We start from the raw sequence: 16,513 nt of genomic DNA on the forward strand, positions 1-16,513 counted from the left end.
CACCACTACTGACATTACACCACTACTGACACCACACCACTACTGACAAATTACACCGCTACTGACACATTACACTGCTACTGACATTACACCACCATGGACATTACACCACTACTGACACATTACACCGCTACTGACAAATTACACCGCTACTGACAAATTACACCGCTACTGACACATTACACCACTACTGACACATTACACCGCTACTGACACATTACACCACTACAGACACATTACACCGCTACTGACACATTACACCACTACTGACATTACACCACTACTGACACATTACACCACTACTGACATCACACCACTACTGACAAATTACACCGCTACTGACACATTACACTGCTACTGACATTACACCACCATGGACATTACACCACTACTGACACATTACACCACTACTGACACATTACACCGCTACTGACACATTACACCGCTACTGACAAATTACACCACTGCTGACAAATTACACCGCTACTGACACATTACACCGCTACTGACAAATTACACCACTACTGACATTACACCGCTACTGACACATTACACCACTACTGACATTACACCACTACTGACACATTACAACACTACTGACATCACACCACTACTGACAAATTACACCGCTACTGACACATTACACTGCTACTGACATTACACCACCATGGACATTACACCACTACTGACACATTACACCGCTACTGACACATTACACCACTACTGACACATCACACCACTACTGACACATTACACCACTACTGACACATTACACCACTGCTGACACACTACACCACTACTGACACATTACACCGCTACTGACACATTACACCGCTACTGACACATCACACCACTACTGACACATCACACCACTACTGACACATTACACCACTACTGACACATTACACCGCTACTGACACATTACACCGCTACTGACACATTACACCACTATTGACACATTACACCACTACTGACACATCACACCACTACTGACACATTACACCACTACTGACAGACCTACACTACTGACACATTACACCACTACTGACACATCACACCGCTACTGACACATTACACCACTAACTGACACATTACACCACTACTGACACATTACACCACTACTGACACATTACACCACTACTGACAGACCTACACTACTGACACATTACACCACTACTGAGACATCACACCGCTACTGGCACGTCACACCGCTACTGACACATCACACCGCTACTGACACATTACACCACTACTGACACATTACACCACTACTGACACATTACACCACTACTGACACATTACACCGCTACTGACACATTACACCGCTACTGACACATTACACCGCTACTGACACATTACACCGCTACTGACACATCACACCGCTACTGACACATTACACCACTACTGACACATTACACCGCTACTGACACATTACACCGCTACTGACACATTACACCGCTACTGACACGTCACACCGCTACTGACACGTCACACCACTACTGACACATCACACCGCTACTGACACATTACACCGCTACTGACACATTACACCGCTACTGACACATTACACCACTACTGACACATTACACCACTACTGACACATTACACCGCTACTGACACATTACACCGCTACTGACACGTCACACCGCTACTGACACGTCACACCACTACTGACACATCACACCGCTACTGACACATTACACCGCTACTGACACATTACACCGCTACTGACACATTACACCGCTACTGACACATTACACCACTACTGACACATTACACCGCTACTGACACATTACACCACTACTGACACATTACACCACTACTGACACATTACACCGCTACTGACACATTACACCACTACTGACACATTACACCACTACTGACACATTACACCGCTACTGACACATTACACCGCTACTGACACATTACACCACTACTGACACATTACACCACTACTGACACATTACACCGCTACTGACACATTACACCACTACTGACACATTACACCACTACTGACACATTACACCACTACTGACACATTACACCGCTACTGACACATTACACCGCTACTGACACATTACACCACTACTGACACATTACACCACTACTGACACATTACACCACTACTGACAGACTAACACTTCCTCTGAGGGAGGAACAATAAAACCGCACAAGTGCACAAACCTTGTAGAAAGGTTGTCACCTTTAATGACATTTGTAGATTAACACACACACACACACACACACACATACACACACACACACACACACACACACACACACACACACACACGTGTGTGTGTATGTGTGTGTGTGTGTGTGTGTGTGTGTGTGTGTGTGTGTGTGTGTGTGTGTGTGTGTGTGAGCTTTGCTGTCCATCTCTCACAAGACACCAGTCAGCTTCTCCCTCTGGACTTGTGGAGGATTTTGTGTGTGTGTGTGTGTGTGTGTGTGTGTGTGTGTGTGTGTGTGTGTGTGTGTGTGTGTGTGTGTGTGTGTGTGTGTGTGTGTGTGTGTGTGTGTGAGTGTGAGTGGTGGAATGCTGTACATGATGGTGCCTCTCTCTCCCTCCTCCTCCTCCTCCCGGCCCCTCCAGAGCCAACACAGCACAACACATCAGCCACGCCTCACTGACCCCCGACCGGCCCCAACTCCCCCCTCAGCCCTCTCTCCAAGTCTTCCTCCCCCCTCCCCTCCCCTCCCCTCCCCTCCCCTCCCCCCCGCGCCCATTCCCTCAGCTTTTCACTCCCTATCTTGTTTTCTGATCAAGTTTCTCCCTCTCTCGCCCTCCACCCCACACCCAACTACCCTCACCCCACACTCAACTACCCTCACCCCACACTCAACTACCCTCACCCCACACTCAACTACCCTCACCCCACGCCCAACCACCCTCACCCCACGCCCAACCACCCTCACCCCACGCCCAACCACCCTCACCCCACGCCCAAATACCCTCACCCCACGCCCAAATACCCTCACCCCACACTCAACTACCCTCACCCCACACTCAACTACCCTCACCCCACACTCAACTACCCTCACCCCACGCCCAACCACCCTCACCCCACGCCCAACCACCCTCACCCCACGCCCAACCACCCTCACCCCACGCCCAAATACCCTCACCCCACGCCCAAATACCCTCACCCCACACCCAACTACCCTCACCCCACGCCCAGCTACCCTCACCCCACGCCCAACCACCCTCACCCCACGCCCAACCACCCTCACCCCACGCCCAACCACCCTCACCCCACGCCCAAATACCCTCACCCCACGCCCAAATACCCTCACCCCACGCCCAAATACCCTCACCCCACACCCAACTACCCTCACCCCACGCCCAGCTACCCTCACCCCACGCCCAACTACCCTCACCCTACGCCCAACCACCCTCACCCCACGCCCAACCACCCTCACCCTACGCCCAACCACCCTCACCCCACGCCCAACTACCCTCACCCTACGCCCAACCACCCTCACCCCACGCCCAACCACCCTCACCCTATGCCCAACCACCCTCACCCCACGCCCAACCACCCTCACCCTACGCCCAACCACCCTCACCCCACACCCAACTACCCCCAACGCCCAACCACCCTCACCCCACACCCAACTACCCTTACCCCACACTCAACTACCCTCACCCCACGCTCAACCACCCTCACCCCACGCCCAACCACCCTCACCCCACGCCCAACTACCCTCACCCCACACTCAACTACCCTCACCCCACACTCAACTACCCTCACCCCACGCCCAACTACCCTCACCCCACACCCAACTACCCTCACCCCACGCCCAGCTACCCTCACCCCACGCCCAACTACCCTCACCCCACACCCAGCTACCCTCACCCCACACCCAACTACCCTCACCCCACGCCCAGCTACCCTCACCCCACACCCAACTACCCTCACCCCACGCCCAGCTACCCTCACCCCACGCCCAACCACCCTCACCCCACGCCCAGCCACCCTCACCCCACGCCCAACCACCCTCACCCCACGCCCAGCTACCCTCACCCCACGCCCAACTACCCTCACCCCACACCCAGCTACCCTCACCCCACACCCAACTACCCTCACCCCACGCCCAGCTACCCTCACCCCACACCCAACTACCCTCACCCCACGCCCAGCTACCCTCACCCCACGCCCAACCACCCTCACCCCACGCCCAGCCACCCTCACCCCACGCCCAACCACCCTCACCCCACGCCCAGCTACCCTCACCCCACGCCCAACTCCCTCCATCCCTGTCAGCCAGGCCATTGATCAGAGAGCAACACACATGCTGACATGACAGGAGCAGGAAAGGAGCGGTGGACAAAGTTCTCACTGCTGGACTGACTGTTACCACTTGACCGGATACCCCCCCTCCCCCGATAACCCCCCCTCCCCCGATAACCCCCCCCTCCCCCCACCCCCACACCTCAAACGCTCTTTTGGAGTCTAAACTTCTTCCATCCTCCCTCCCTGCTCCCAGAGTGTGGTGTTGGATAGGGAGAGCGTTATCATGTTGCCTGCAGCCTCCCTGATGGAGGGGGGGGGGGTGATGGAGGGGGGGGTGATGGAGGGGGGGGGCTAATGGGGGGCTTGACATAGAAAACAAGCTTGAAAAAGCCCCATCTCTGAGTCATGCCGTCGTCTCTCTCTCTCTCTCCCGTTTCCTCCCACCTCTCCTCCCGCTCTCTCCTATGCCGGGGCAGGGGGGGGGTGGGGGGGGGCGGGAGGAGAGAGGGGTGGAAGTATGGGGCAAGTACACCAATACTGGGGGTCTGCACTCCGGCTCCGGCGGAGATATCTGGATTAAGTTTGTGTAAGCCCGGCCAGGAATGTCACCGTCAGCAGCCCTCCACATTCTCCTGCAGCCGCTCCAGAGGTGCACCTAAGATCACCGCCTTGATGTGTGCGTTTGTGTGTGTCTGTGTGTCTGTGTGTGTGTGTGTGTGTGTGTGTCTGTGACTCACCATGAAATGCGGCTGGGTCAGTATCCGTCGGAGCTCCTTAGCGTCGTGGTTCTCCGGGTAGCAGGAGATCTCTTCCAGCACCTGAGAAGGCGGCAAGAGGAAGAAGGAGTCAAAGAGATCCAAGCAACGGCAGTATTTCTGCACTCCTGAACCCTGGCAAGCGCACACACACACACACACACAATCACACACTCTTACACACACACAGACACACACACACACACACAGACACACACACACAACTGTACCTGCCACCCACTGCAGAGAATATGACAAAACATCCAACACACACTGACCAGAAATCCAACGATCCCTCTCAAATGTTCTCGGGTCCCGCCCACCCCCCCAACCACCTCAGCCAATCAGAGACCATCACGACCTGTCACTCAACCAGTTAAAGAACCTGGTCGAGGCTCAGCCCCTCCTCTTACAATATGACCTGGTTTGGTGTCAGCTCCAGTTATGTTGCGCCTGCTTGCAGAATGTGTGTGTGTGTCTGTGTGTGTGTGTGTGTGTGTGTGTGTGTGTGTGTGTGTGTGTAACTTAATTATCTCTGATATGTGAGTAAAACCACCCAGAGCCAGTACTGAGCAGCACAGCAGCAGCAGTACACTTTGAAAACATCATCGTAGACAGTGGAAGCTACCGGATTAAGACATCATCTAAACACACACACACACACACACACACACACACACACACGCACACACACGTCACGTCACCCTGATGTCCGTAAACACACACCAGGCTCGACAACACACTCGTGTTGTACTTCTAGATGCCCGTGTTGACAAAGCCACCTCTACACATGACTATGTCTAGCAGCCAGGACAGCGTTGGTCAGTGTCGGTGGTGTTGTGCGGGTGGGGTGGGGTGGGGTGGGATGTGGAGCGGTCTCAGGTCTTACATATTCCAGATGTTTCAAAGCGCCACTTGCTTCATCTGGGCAGGAACTCTTAGCAGAAGAAGACACAGGAAGAAGAATTAAACAGTGTGACTGTCCTCATTATGAAGCCCCGCTCTATGAGGTCAGAGACAGTCAAGTGTCAGAGCTCTGTGTGTGTACTTGGGTGTGTGTGTACTGGATGTGTGTGTACTTGGGTGTGTGTGTACTGGATGTGTGTGTACTGGATGTGTGTGTACTGGGTGTGTGTGTACTGGATGTGTGTGTACTGGATGTGTGTGTACTTGGGTGTGTGTGTACTGGGTGTGTGTGTACTGGATGTGTGTGTACTGGATGTGTGTGTACTTGGGTGTGTGTGTACTGGATGTGTGTGTACTGGATGTGTGTGTACTGGATGTGTGCGTGTGTGAGCGTGTGTGTGTGTGTGTGTTAGTATCTACAGCTAGGGTAGTTGACTCAACTCTCAAACAGCGTTTTAGATCCAGTTCACACACACACACACACCATCACCAGGAGCAGCAGTGTGGATGTGTCAGGAGGAGCAGTGTGGATGTGTCAGGAGGAGCAGTGTGGATGTGTCAGGAGCAGCAGTGTGGATGTGCCAGGAGGAGCAGTGTGGATGTGTCAGGGGGAGCAGTGTGGATGTGTCAGGAGCAGCAGTGTGGATGTGTCAGGAGGAGCAGTGTGGATGTGTCAGGAGCAGCAGTGTGGATGTGTCAGGAGCAGCAGTGTGGATGTGTCAGCGGGAGCAGTGTGGATGTGTCAGGAGCAGCAGTGTGGACGTGTCAGGAGGAGCAGTGTGGATGTGTCAGGATCAGTGTGGATGTGTCAGGTGGAGCAGTGTGGATGTGTCAGGAGGAGCAGTGTGGATGTGTCAGTAGGAGCAGTGTGGATGTGTCAGGAGGAGCAGTGTGGATGTGTCAGGATCAGCGTGGATGTGTCAGGAGGAGCAGTGTGGATATGTCAGGAGGAGCAGCGTGGATGTATCAGGAGCAGCGGCGTGGATGTGTCAGGAGGAGCAGTGTTGATGTGTCAGGAGCAGCAGTGTGGATATGTCAGGAGGAGCAGTGTGGATGTGTCAGGATCAGTGTGGATGTGTCAGGAGCAGCAGTGTGGATATGTCAGGAGGAGCAGTGTGGATGTATCAGGGTCAGTGTGGATGTGTCAGGAGGAGCAGTGTGGGTGTGTCAGGAGCAGCAGTGTGGATATGTCAGGAGGAGCAGTGTGGATTGGATATGTCAGGAGTAGCAGTGTGGATGTGTCAAGAGGAGCAGTGTTGATGTGTCAGGATCAGTGTGGATGTGTCAGGAGCAGTAGTGTGGATGTGTCAGTAGGAGCAGTGTGGATGTCATGAGGAGCAGTGTGGATGTGTCAGGAGCAACAGTGTGGATTGGATGTGTCAGGAGGAGCAGTGTGGCTTGGATGCGTCAGGAGCAGCAGTGTGGATGTGTCAGGAGCAGCAGTGTGGATGTGTCAGGATGAGCAGTATGGATGTGTCAGGAGCAGCATTGTGGATGTGTCAGGACGAGCAGTGTGGATGTGTCAGGAGGAGCAATGTGGATGTGGCAGGAGGAGCAGTGTGGATGTGTCAGGAGCAGCAGTGTGGATATGTCAGGAGGAGCAGTGTGGATGTGTCAGGAGGAGCAGTGTGGGTGTGTCAGGAGCAGCAGTGTGGATGTGTCAGGAGCAGCAGTGTGGCTTGGATGCGTCAGGAGCAGCAGTGTGGATGTGTCAGGAGCAGCAGTGTGGATGTGTCAGGAGCAGCATTGTGGATGTGTCAGGAGCAGCAGTGTAGATGTGTCAGGAAGAGCAATGTGGATGTGTCAGGAGCAGCAGTATCGATGTGTCAGGAGGAGTAAAGTGGATGTCAGGAGCAGCAGTGTGGATATGTCAGGAGGAGCAGTGTGGATGTGTCAGGATCAGTGTGGATGTGTCAGGAGGAGCAGTGTGGATGGATCAGGGTCAGTGTGGATGTGTCAGGAGGAGCAGTGTGGATGTGTCCACAGCATGAGCTGTGATGTGTGGTTAGAAACAGGTCCTGTTCCCACCCCTGCTCTTCTGGGTCAGAAACCCCAGAGTCCCGGAGACGCCGCAGTGTGATTGGCTCAAACCATTTCAGCGTCAGCCAGAGAAGATTAACACACACAAGGAGGCAAAGCAGCGGAGGAGGAGGAGGAGGAGGCAGAAGAAGAGTAAGAGAAGAAGATGGTCCCAAAGAGCCCAATCAGAATCGGCGGAGGTTTAGTTTGTGGTGAAAGTGTGTTGAAGCGGTCCTGCAGAGAGTACAGAGAGAGCTTAGAAGTGCGTTTGTGGCGCCAGCGGGTCAGTGCAGCATGTTTCTCAGCACAGACTAGAAGGAACTCGAGTGAAAGAGGCACAGAGGAGACGACTGCAACGAGGAGGAAACACAGCACCGCCTCTGCGGCGACTCCATCAGGACTACTCATCCACCTCCACCGAGCGAAGGAGGAAAACACCAGCCAAACACACCCGTTGGCGACAGGGTGCCCAGGCTACTTCATTAGTCAGGTCTCTCCGAACAGCTGAAGCCACATAAAACACACAACCTCACCTCAGTTAACGCACACAAGCCCTGCTTTCCTGTTTAAATGCTCCCTCATCAACGCACACAATGCACATGTCAGCCTGACAGAGGCCATGACACACAACCACACGCATGCACACACACACACGCACACACACACACACACACACACACACACACACACACACACACACACACACACACACACACACACACACACACACACACACACACACACACACAAACCACCAGTGTGGACGTGTGTGCCTCACAGTCCTTGTTAAGCCTCCAGTGGGAGTGTTATGATGTGTACTGGAAGGGAAACACAAACCCTACACAACTGAAGGAATGAATGGTGGCCGAGGTGAGAAGCTGCAGGTCCCACGGCGGCGCTCTGTGAGAGGACAAACAGCCTTCACTGCACCTACGGCTCACTAACACCGCCCAGGCTGTGTGTGTCTGTGTGTGTGTGTGTGTGTGTGTGTGTGTGTGTGTGAGAGAGACACACATAAATTAGCATTTCTAATGAAAAGGGTCAAATGAAGCAGCCTGACTTCCTGTGGACTAATTGACAGAGCAGAAAACTTGACTCAATAACTGAATAGATACCATAAAAACAAGTCACTCCCACAGGCGTCCGGGTGGCGTGGTGGTCTAGTCCACTGCCCCCCAACATGGGGATCGCCGATCCGAATCCTCATGTTACCCCCGGCTTGGCCGGGCAGCCCTACAGACACAATTGGCCCGTGTCTGCGGGTGGGAAGCTGGATGTGGGTATGTGTCCCGGTCGCTGCACTAGCGCCTCCTCCGGTCGGTTGGGGCACCTGTTCGGGGGGGAGGGGGGACTGGGGGGGAATAGCGTGATCCTCCCACGCGATATGTCCCCCTGGCGAAACTCCTCACTGTCAGGTGAAAAGAAGCGGCTGGTGACTCCACGTGTATCAGAGGAGGCATGTGGTAGTCTGCAGCCCTCCCCGGATGGGCAGAGGGGGTGGGGCAGCGACCGGGACGGCTCCGGAAGAGTGGGGTAATTGGCCGGATACAATTGGGGAGAAAAAGGGGGAAATATAAATCCTTCACTGTGAGTCATTACGACTTCTAACATGGCTCCAGTCCAACCCTGTAGGTCAAAACCAACATGGCCGACATATGATCTGGTAGTACTTCTGCAGAAGAGCACTGTGGTGTATGCAAGTACAGATGCACAGTCACAGAAACCATGACTGCAGCTTGCCGTCCTGCCGGTGCAGCAGTATTCAGCCATGGTCCACGTGTAGTCATGCACATGCAGGTTTTCATTCCAACCCAACATGACACCACCTGATTTGACTGGTTAAAATACCTCCAACCAGACAGGGGGAGATGTCAATATCCTCTACTGAGGATGCTCTTTCTGCGGCAATTAAGGACATTTTGTCTGCCGCAGGAGCTGTCGAGCCTGTTCCACACCGCAGTCACTGAATCTGTCCTGTGCAGCTCCATTACGGTCTGGTTCAGAGCAGCAACACAACAGGATAGGACCAGACTGCAGCGAACAGTGAGGACACAAGAAACAACCATTGGAGCTCCCCTGCCCACCCTGCAGGACTTGTACACCTCTAGAGCCTGGAAACGGGCGGGCAGAATCAGCACAGATCCCCTGCCCACCCTGCAGGACTTGTACACCTCTAGAGTCTGGAAACGGACGGGCAGAATCAGCACAGATCCCCTGCCCACCCTGCAGGACTTGTACACCTCTAGAGTCTGGAAACGGACGGGCAGAATCAGCACAGATCCCCTGCCCACCCTGCAGGACTTATACACCTCTAGAGTCTGGAAACGGGTGGGCAGAATCAGCACAGATCCCCTGCCCACCCTGCAGGACTTGTACACCTCTAGAGTCTGGAAACGGGCGGGCAGAATCAGCACAGACCTCCTGCCCACCCTGCAGGACTTGTACACCTCTAGAGCCTGGAAACGGGCGGGCAGAATCAGCACAGATCCCCTGCCCACCCTGCAGGACTTGTACACCTCTAGAGTCTAGAAACGGGCGGGCAGAATCTGCACAGATCCCCTGCCCACCCTGCAGGACTTGTACACCTCTAGAGTCTGGAAACGGGCGGGCAGAATCAGCACAGATCCCCTGCCCACCCTGCAGGACTTGTACACCTCTAGAGTCTGGAAACGGGCGGGCAGAATCAGCACAGACCCCCCCCCCCCAGGACACATTTTGTCTCAACTCCGACCCTCTGGCGCGCACTACAGAGCAATGTGCACCAAAACCACCAGACACAGGAACAGTTTGTTCCCACAGGCCATCTCTCTCTCATGAACACTTGACAGCATGGTGCAATAACACACACTTACCATGTAAATATGACACTTTGTAACTAGCCCCCTCTGGTCAAGCTGTATTATCACTGTTATTGTTATAATTATAACATAAATAGAATATAGTATATAATTATATATCCCATTTCATCTCATCTTCAGCCACTTCTCCGGGGTCGGGTCCGGGTGGGCACTCCAGTCGTCCCTCTCCCCAGCAACGCCCTCCAGCTCCTCCTGGGGGATCCCAAGGCGTTCCCAGGCCAGATTCGACATGTAGTCCCTCCAGCGAGTTCTGGGTCAACCCCGGGGTCTCCTTCCAGTTGGACGTGCCTGGAAACCCTCCAAAGGAAGGCGCCCAGGAGGCATCCTAATCAGCAGCGGCTCTACTCTGAGCTCCCTCCGGATGTCCGAGCTCCTCACCCTATCTCTAAGGCTGAGCCCAGACACCCTACGGAGGAAACTCATTTCAGCCGCTTGTATCCGCGATCTGACCCTTTCGGTCACTACCCAAAGCTCATGACCATAGGTGAGGGCTGGAAGGAAGACTGACTGGTAAATTGAGAGCTTTGCCTTCCGGCTCAGCTCCTTCTTCACCACAATGGTCCAGTACAACATCCACATTACTGCCGATGCTGCACCAATCCACCTGTCAACCTCCTGCTCCATCCTACCCTCACTCGTGAACAAGACCCCGAGATACTTGAACTCCTTCACTCGAGGCAACAACTCATCCCCAACCATTTTCCGGTAGAGAACCATAATATATAATTGATAAATATACGCTAAAGATTTTTAGTATATACTATTTAAACATAATAAATTATAAATTATTCAGCCATAACAAAACTCTGTATAGTTGTGACATACCTTGTTCTGCATACACACTTACCTCCAGTATTTTTCTTTTTGTGTATTTTTGTGCAAGTGATGTATGTAAGTACCAGAAGCTGCTGTGAACCACAGACAAACTCCTCGTATGCATAGGCACACTTGGCCAATAAAGTTGATTCTGATTCCGATGAGCGGGTGTGGTTTTGGGTTGTCACGACAACCTGCATACAGGTGACGACATTGTGGACCAGGGCGGAGCATCTCTGGGCAAGACTGCGCTGCCTGAAAACAAAAAAACCTCAACCCCCAACGTTTATCCTCTGGGTTGGAAATTAGGAAATTGAAATTGTGGTCGGTCTTGGTGCCTGTTTGGGGGGGAGGGGGAATAGCGTGATCCTCCCACGCACTACATCCCCCTGGTGAAACTCCTCACTGTCAGGTGAAAAGAAGCGGCTGGTGACTCCACATGTATCGGAGGAGGCATGTGGTAGTCTGCAGCCCTCCCCGGATTAGCAGAGGGGGTGGAGCAGCGACCGTGATGGCTCGGAAGAGTGGGGTAATTGGCCAGATACAATTGGGGAGAAAAGGGGGGGGGGTTGTGAGTTGTGGACAGACAAGGTTACTACACAAGTAAAAGTCCTAACCAACTCCACCTCTTCTTCCCATTGCCTTGCTCAGGGGCACAGGCAGCAGTATGAACCCTAACATGCATGTCTTTTTGATGGTGGGAGGAAACCCACGCAGACACAGGGAGAGCATGCAAACTCCACACAGAAAGGACCTGGGATGGCCTGGGGTTCGAACCCAGGACCTTCTTGCTGTGAGGCAACAGTGTATCCACTGGACCACCGTGCTGCTTGTTAATTTAACTTGTTATTCTCAAAGAAAGAAAGAAAGAAAGGCATAGAACGCCCCTCTTTCATTCCTACCTTAATTACATGGTTTCTACACACGGTCGTGATGCTGATCTGTGGCTTTGTCCTGCTAATCTGTAATCTGATCCATTACTTCCCCTCATGTCACCGTACACCTGTTGCATCCTTCACCACCTTTATAAGATATGCACTCTGGCTATGATACGTCACGCTAAACTCTAGTCTGAATCTCCCTCCACTCAGGCTGCTGTTGGGAATGTGCTGCCTGTTGCACATTTACACTAGTTTTTCCAATGAGATGATAACTACCGAGCAGTGTTGTAGTACTCGAGTCCAGGACTCGGACTCGAGTCCGACTCGAGTCCTGATTTTCAGGACTCGTGACTCGACTTGAGCACTGGTGACTCAGACTCAGACTCTTCTTTGGGGACTCGGACTCGAACACCGGGGACTCGAGACTCGACTCGGACTCGATGTTTAGCGACTTGACTACAACACCGCTACTCAGAGCTGTGAGATGCCTGTGGGATGACACATGAACCTATCTGCCAGCTGCTGACTCTCATTTGAGTGTCTTGGAATAAAAACATCTGCTGATGTCTTCCAGTGAATACCGGAGTGGACATGGACTCATCCCCTCACTAGACAGAGCGGGTGAGCAGAGGGTGGAGAGTGGCAGCGACTGATCGCAGGGATGAGTTAGTGCTTCGGCGAGAAGACGACAGAGATTAACAGAGCGTTAGCGCTTATAGAAAAACAGGACACAGGTTAGACTGGAGGACAGCCAGTAAGAAGTAGACGTGTCATTGGTTTGCAGCTGAGCAGCCGTTATCCCTGACGTCACACACAACAAACACATCAGGAGGGAGGACATGGAGGTGTGCTGGTCAAGCAGAAAATATGTATGTCTTTATGGTGTAGTCTATGGCCAACATGACTTGCAATAGTTTGTCAGTCTACTCTTAGGTGTGTGTATGTGTGTGTGTGTCTGTGTTTACCTCTTTGGCTCTCTGCACAGCATCGCTGGGAGGGTTTCTGATGTGTGGGGACGACTTGGTGTTGATCTTGTCGTAGAGCTGAAACAGCAGAGACACAAACTGATCAGTCAGTGGGATCAATAGATTAGTGAGCAGTGGGATCAATAGATCAGTGAAAAGTGGGATCAATAGATCAGTGAGCGGTGGGATCAATAGATCAGTGAGCAGTGGTATCAACAGATCAGTGAGGAGTGGGATCAATGGATCAGTGATGAGTGGGATCAACAGATCAGTGAGCGGTGGGATCAACAGATCAGTGAGCAGTGGGATCAACAGATCAGTGATGAGTGGGATCAACAGATCAGTGAGCGGTGGGATCAACAGATCAGTGAGCAGTGGGATCAACAGATCAGTGAGCGGTGGGATCAACAGATCAGTGAGCAGTGGGATCAACAGATCAGTGAGCAGCACCTCCTGCAGAGCCCAGAAGATGCAGTGCTTGAGCAGCGACCATCACACTGACGGTGAACTGAGCTGTGTGTCTACAGAGGTCCACTGTCCACCCCATGTCTATATTTTGTCTTGGCTCACTTTAAATGTAGCGATTTCTTTCCTTTTTACTTTTTCTTCACATAGAAACATCAACAGAGGAGACGCTGTTGAGGGCAGCAGATATTTATGAATGCACAAGAGCACAGACCAACAATTCAGCTGAACAGCTCCATTTATTAAGACTCAGCTGACCAATAAACCACACCAACTGCACAGGCTTGTATAGGCATAGTCACAGTGTGTGTGAGTGTGTGTTTAAGTGATTGTTCTAGAGGGGGAAAGGGCTTAACACAGTCTTCAGGGAAAACAGCAGCTGTGCTCTTGACATGATGGTCAAGATGAATAGCTTACGATATAAATTTAGACAAGATGAGAATTTTATAAGAATTTGGTTTAAATACTGTATTTAACATACACAGGCCAACAACTTTACCCACTGAATACACCCACACACACATAAACTGACACACACAGACACACAGCTGTTTTGGAGCAGACATGTGAAGAAGAGCCCAGGGAAGATAAGCTTTGTTTAGCCTGACGACAGAACAGCAGCATCACACCAGCAGCTGATCAGACGCTCGGGGCAAAGAACCAGGAACCATCAAATCTAGCAGCCAACACAACTGCAGACACAACACAAACCAGGATGGGAGTTTCCCCCTCGCTAATCGGCTTAAATGTGCATGATATTCACAGGCAACGCAAGGAAGCGAGGCTTTGGCTGAGCACTGTGTGTGAAACCTTAAGGCACGACACACTTCCTGTCCTGCTGCTGTAGGGCAACACAACACTCACGGGCTGAATTAATACCTGTAATGAACCAGAGTAACATCTACTGGGTGGAGTCACTCAGAGAGGAGACAGAAGACACTAAAGTGTGTGTAAGTGAAGATCTACAAATTGGGTTTGGGTGGTGTTCAGTTGTAAAACACAAAACACGTATTTATGGTCTGGACTAGGTAGTTATTGTGAGATGACACTGAGGAGGGTGAGAATATAACAGAACCTGAATACCATACGTAATAAACCGAGACAGAGAGAGAGAGAGACAGAGTAGGGGGGTGTGAAGCAGGGCTGCAGTCTCACCCCCACCCTGTTTATATTTATATTGATGAATTGGTAAAATCTCTAGAACAATCAGATATCCCTGGTCTCACCCTCTCTGACACACAAATTAAATGCCTACTTTTTGCAGATGATCTAATATTATCAGCTCCATCTAAGGAGGCATTACAACAGCAACTGGATCATCAGCAAAACTTCTGTCAGATCTGGGCCCTGACAGTTAATCTGAAAAAGACTAGAATCATGGTCTTACAGAAACGACCCAGGTTCTTACTAGGCTCCATTGACACAGAACACACACACACACACAGCTACACATATCTGGGACTAATAATGACCTCTACAGGAAATGTCAGTCTCAACATGAATGATCTCAGAGACAAGGGAAGAAGGGCTTTCTAGACTATAAAAACGTCTTCAGACACAGACATACCTGTTAGAACATGGCTCAAAATATTCAAATCCATAATTGAACCAATGTTACTATATGGTAGTGAAGTGTGGAGTCCTCTTGTAAATCAAGACTTTGAAAAAATGGGACACACCCAATGGAAACCCTGCAGACTGAGATTTGCAAGAGCATTCTGAGTACACAAGAACATGACAATGGATGCCGAGCAGAACTGGGCCAGTTTCCCTGCAAATGAAGATGCAAAAAAGAGCAATCAAATTCGACCAACACCTAAACGCAAGTGAGCCCAACTCCTACCATCACAAAGCTCTCCATCACCAAGCGGAGAACCAAGAGAGGAGTCCCCTCAGCCAGCTGGTGCTGAGGCTCAGCTCAGCCAACAGCACCAGGCATCAGGACAGCCCTCGCACCATCTGGCCCGACCACATTATAGCTAGAGAACAAGAACATCACATTAACCACTGGACATCTATCACAAGAACTCACAGCAAACTTCAACGCTACTGCAGTGCTGTTACAGACCGCGCACGATGACAGACCATGTGACCAGCGTGACTGACCAGAAAGTGAGGAAGACGCGAACCATGTACAGACTCAGTGACCACAGCCTGGCCATAGAGACTGGTCGAGACTGGCGGACCTGCTGCCTAGAGAAGACAGGCTGTCTCGCTCTGCCACAGAGAGAGAGCGAGACAGAGACAGAGAAAGAGAGGAAAATGACCATTTGTGTGTCTGTCTGCCACTGGAGAAACTGGTACACTGGTACCACACACTCACATACACACCGCTTGTCATGAGTGTGTGTGTCTGCACACATGCAATACCTCACTGTGCACCCTCAAGACGACCTCTACCAACACTCCCTCCCCACATGAGGACGCCTGGATTCTGGATTCTGATCTCTAAATCCTGTTTTGACACGCTGTTGCAGTCAACGGGAGAGGAAGCCATCGTTTCCTGGATGACTGCTTATCATATACAATACAGTCACTAGCCAGGAAGACACAGACGCACAGAGGACGTCTTCCAAACATGGCAGACAGAACAAACACGACGAGGACACA

General features: G+C 51.9%; 1 protein-coding gene across 3 annotated transcripts in view; it reads right to left on the reverse strand.

Annotated features, from left to right (window-relative positions):
• The window catches only part of caska (calcium/calmodulin-dependent serine protein kinase a), a 129,563-nt gene that overhangs the window by 43,592 nt on the left and 69,458 nt on the right, over nucleotides 1-16,513 (reverse strand). For all 3 annotated transcript variants that reach the window (XM_056290076.1, XM_056290075.1, XM_056290074.1), the window contains exons 10-12: nucleotides 13,439-13,516; nucleotides 5,883-5,930; nucleotides 4,976-5,056 (exon numbers count right to left, since the gene is read on the reverse strand). In XM_056290076.1, the coding sequence (XP_056146051.1) occupies nucleotides 4,976-5,056; nucleotides 5,883-5,930; nucleotides 13,439-13,516 (207 nt within the window). The remainder of the gene's footprint in view (nucleotides 1-4,975; nucleotides 5,057-5,882; nucleotides 5,931-13,438; nucleotides 13,517-16,513) is intronic.

The sequence above is a fragment of the Lampris incognitus genome, chromosome 11, assembly GCF_029633865.1.
Source record: "Lampris incognitus isolate fLamInc1 chromosome 11, fLamInc1.hap2, whole genome shotgun sequence".
NCBI lineage: Eukaryota > Metazoa > Chordata > Actinopteri > Lampriformes > Lampridae > Lampris > Lampris incognitus.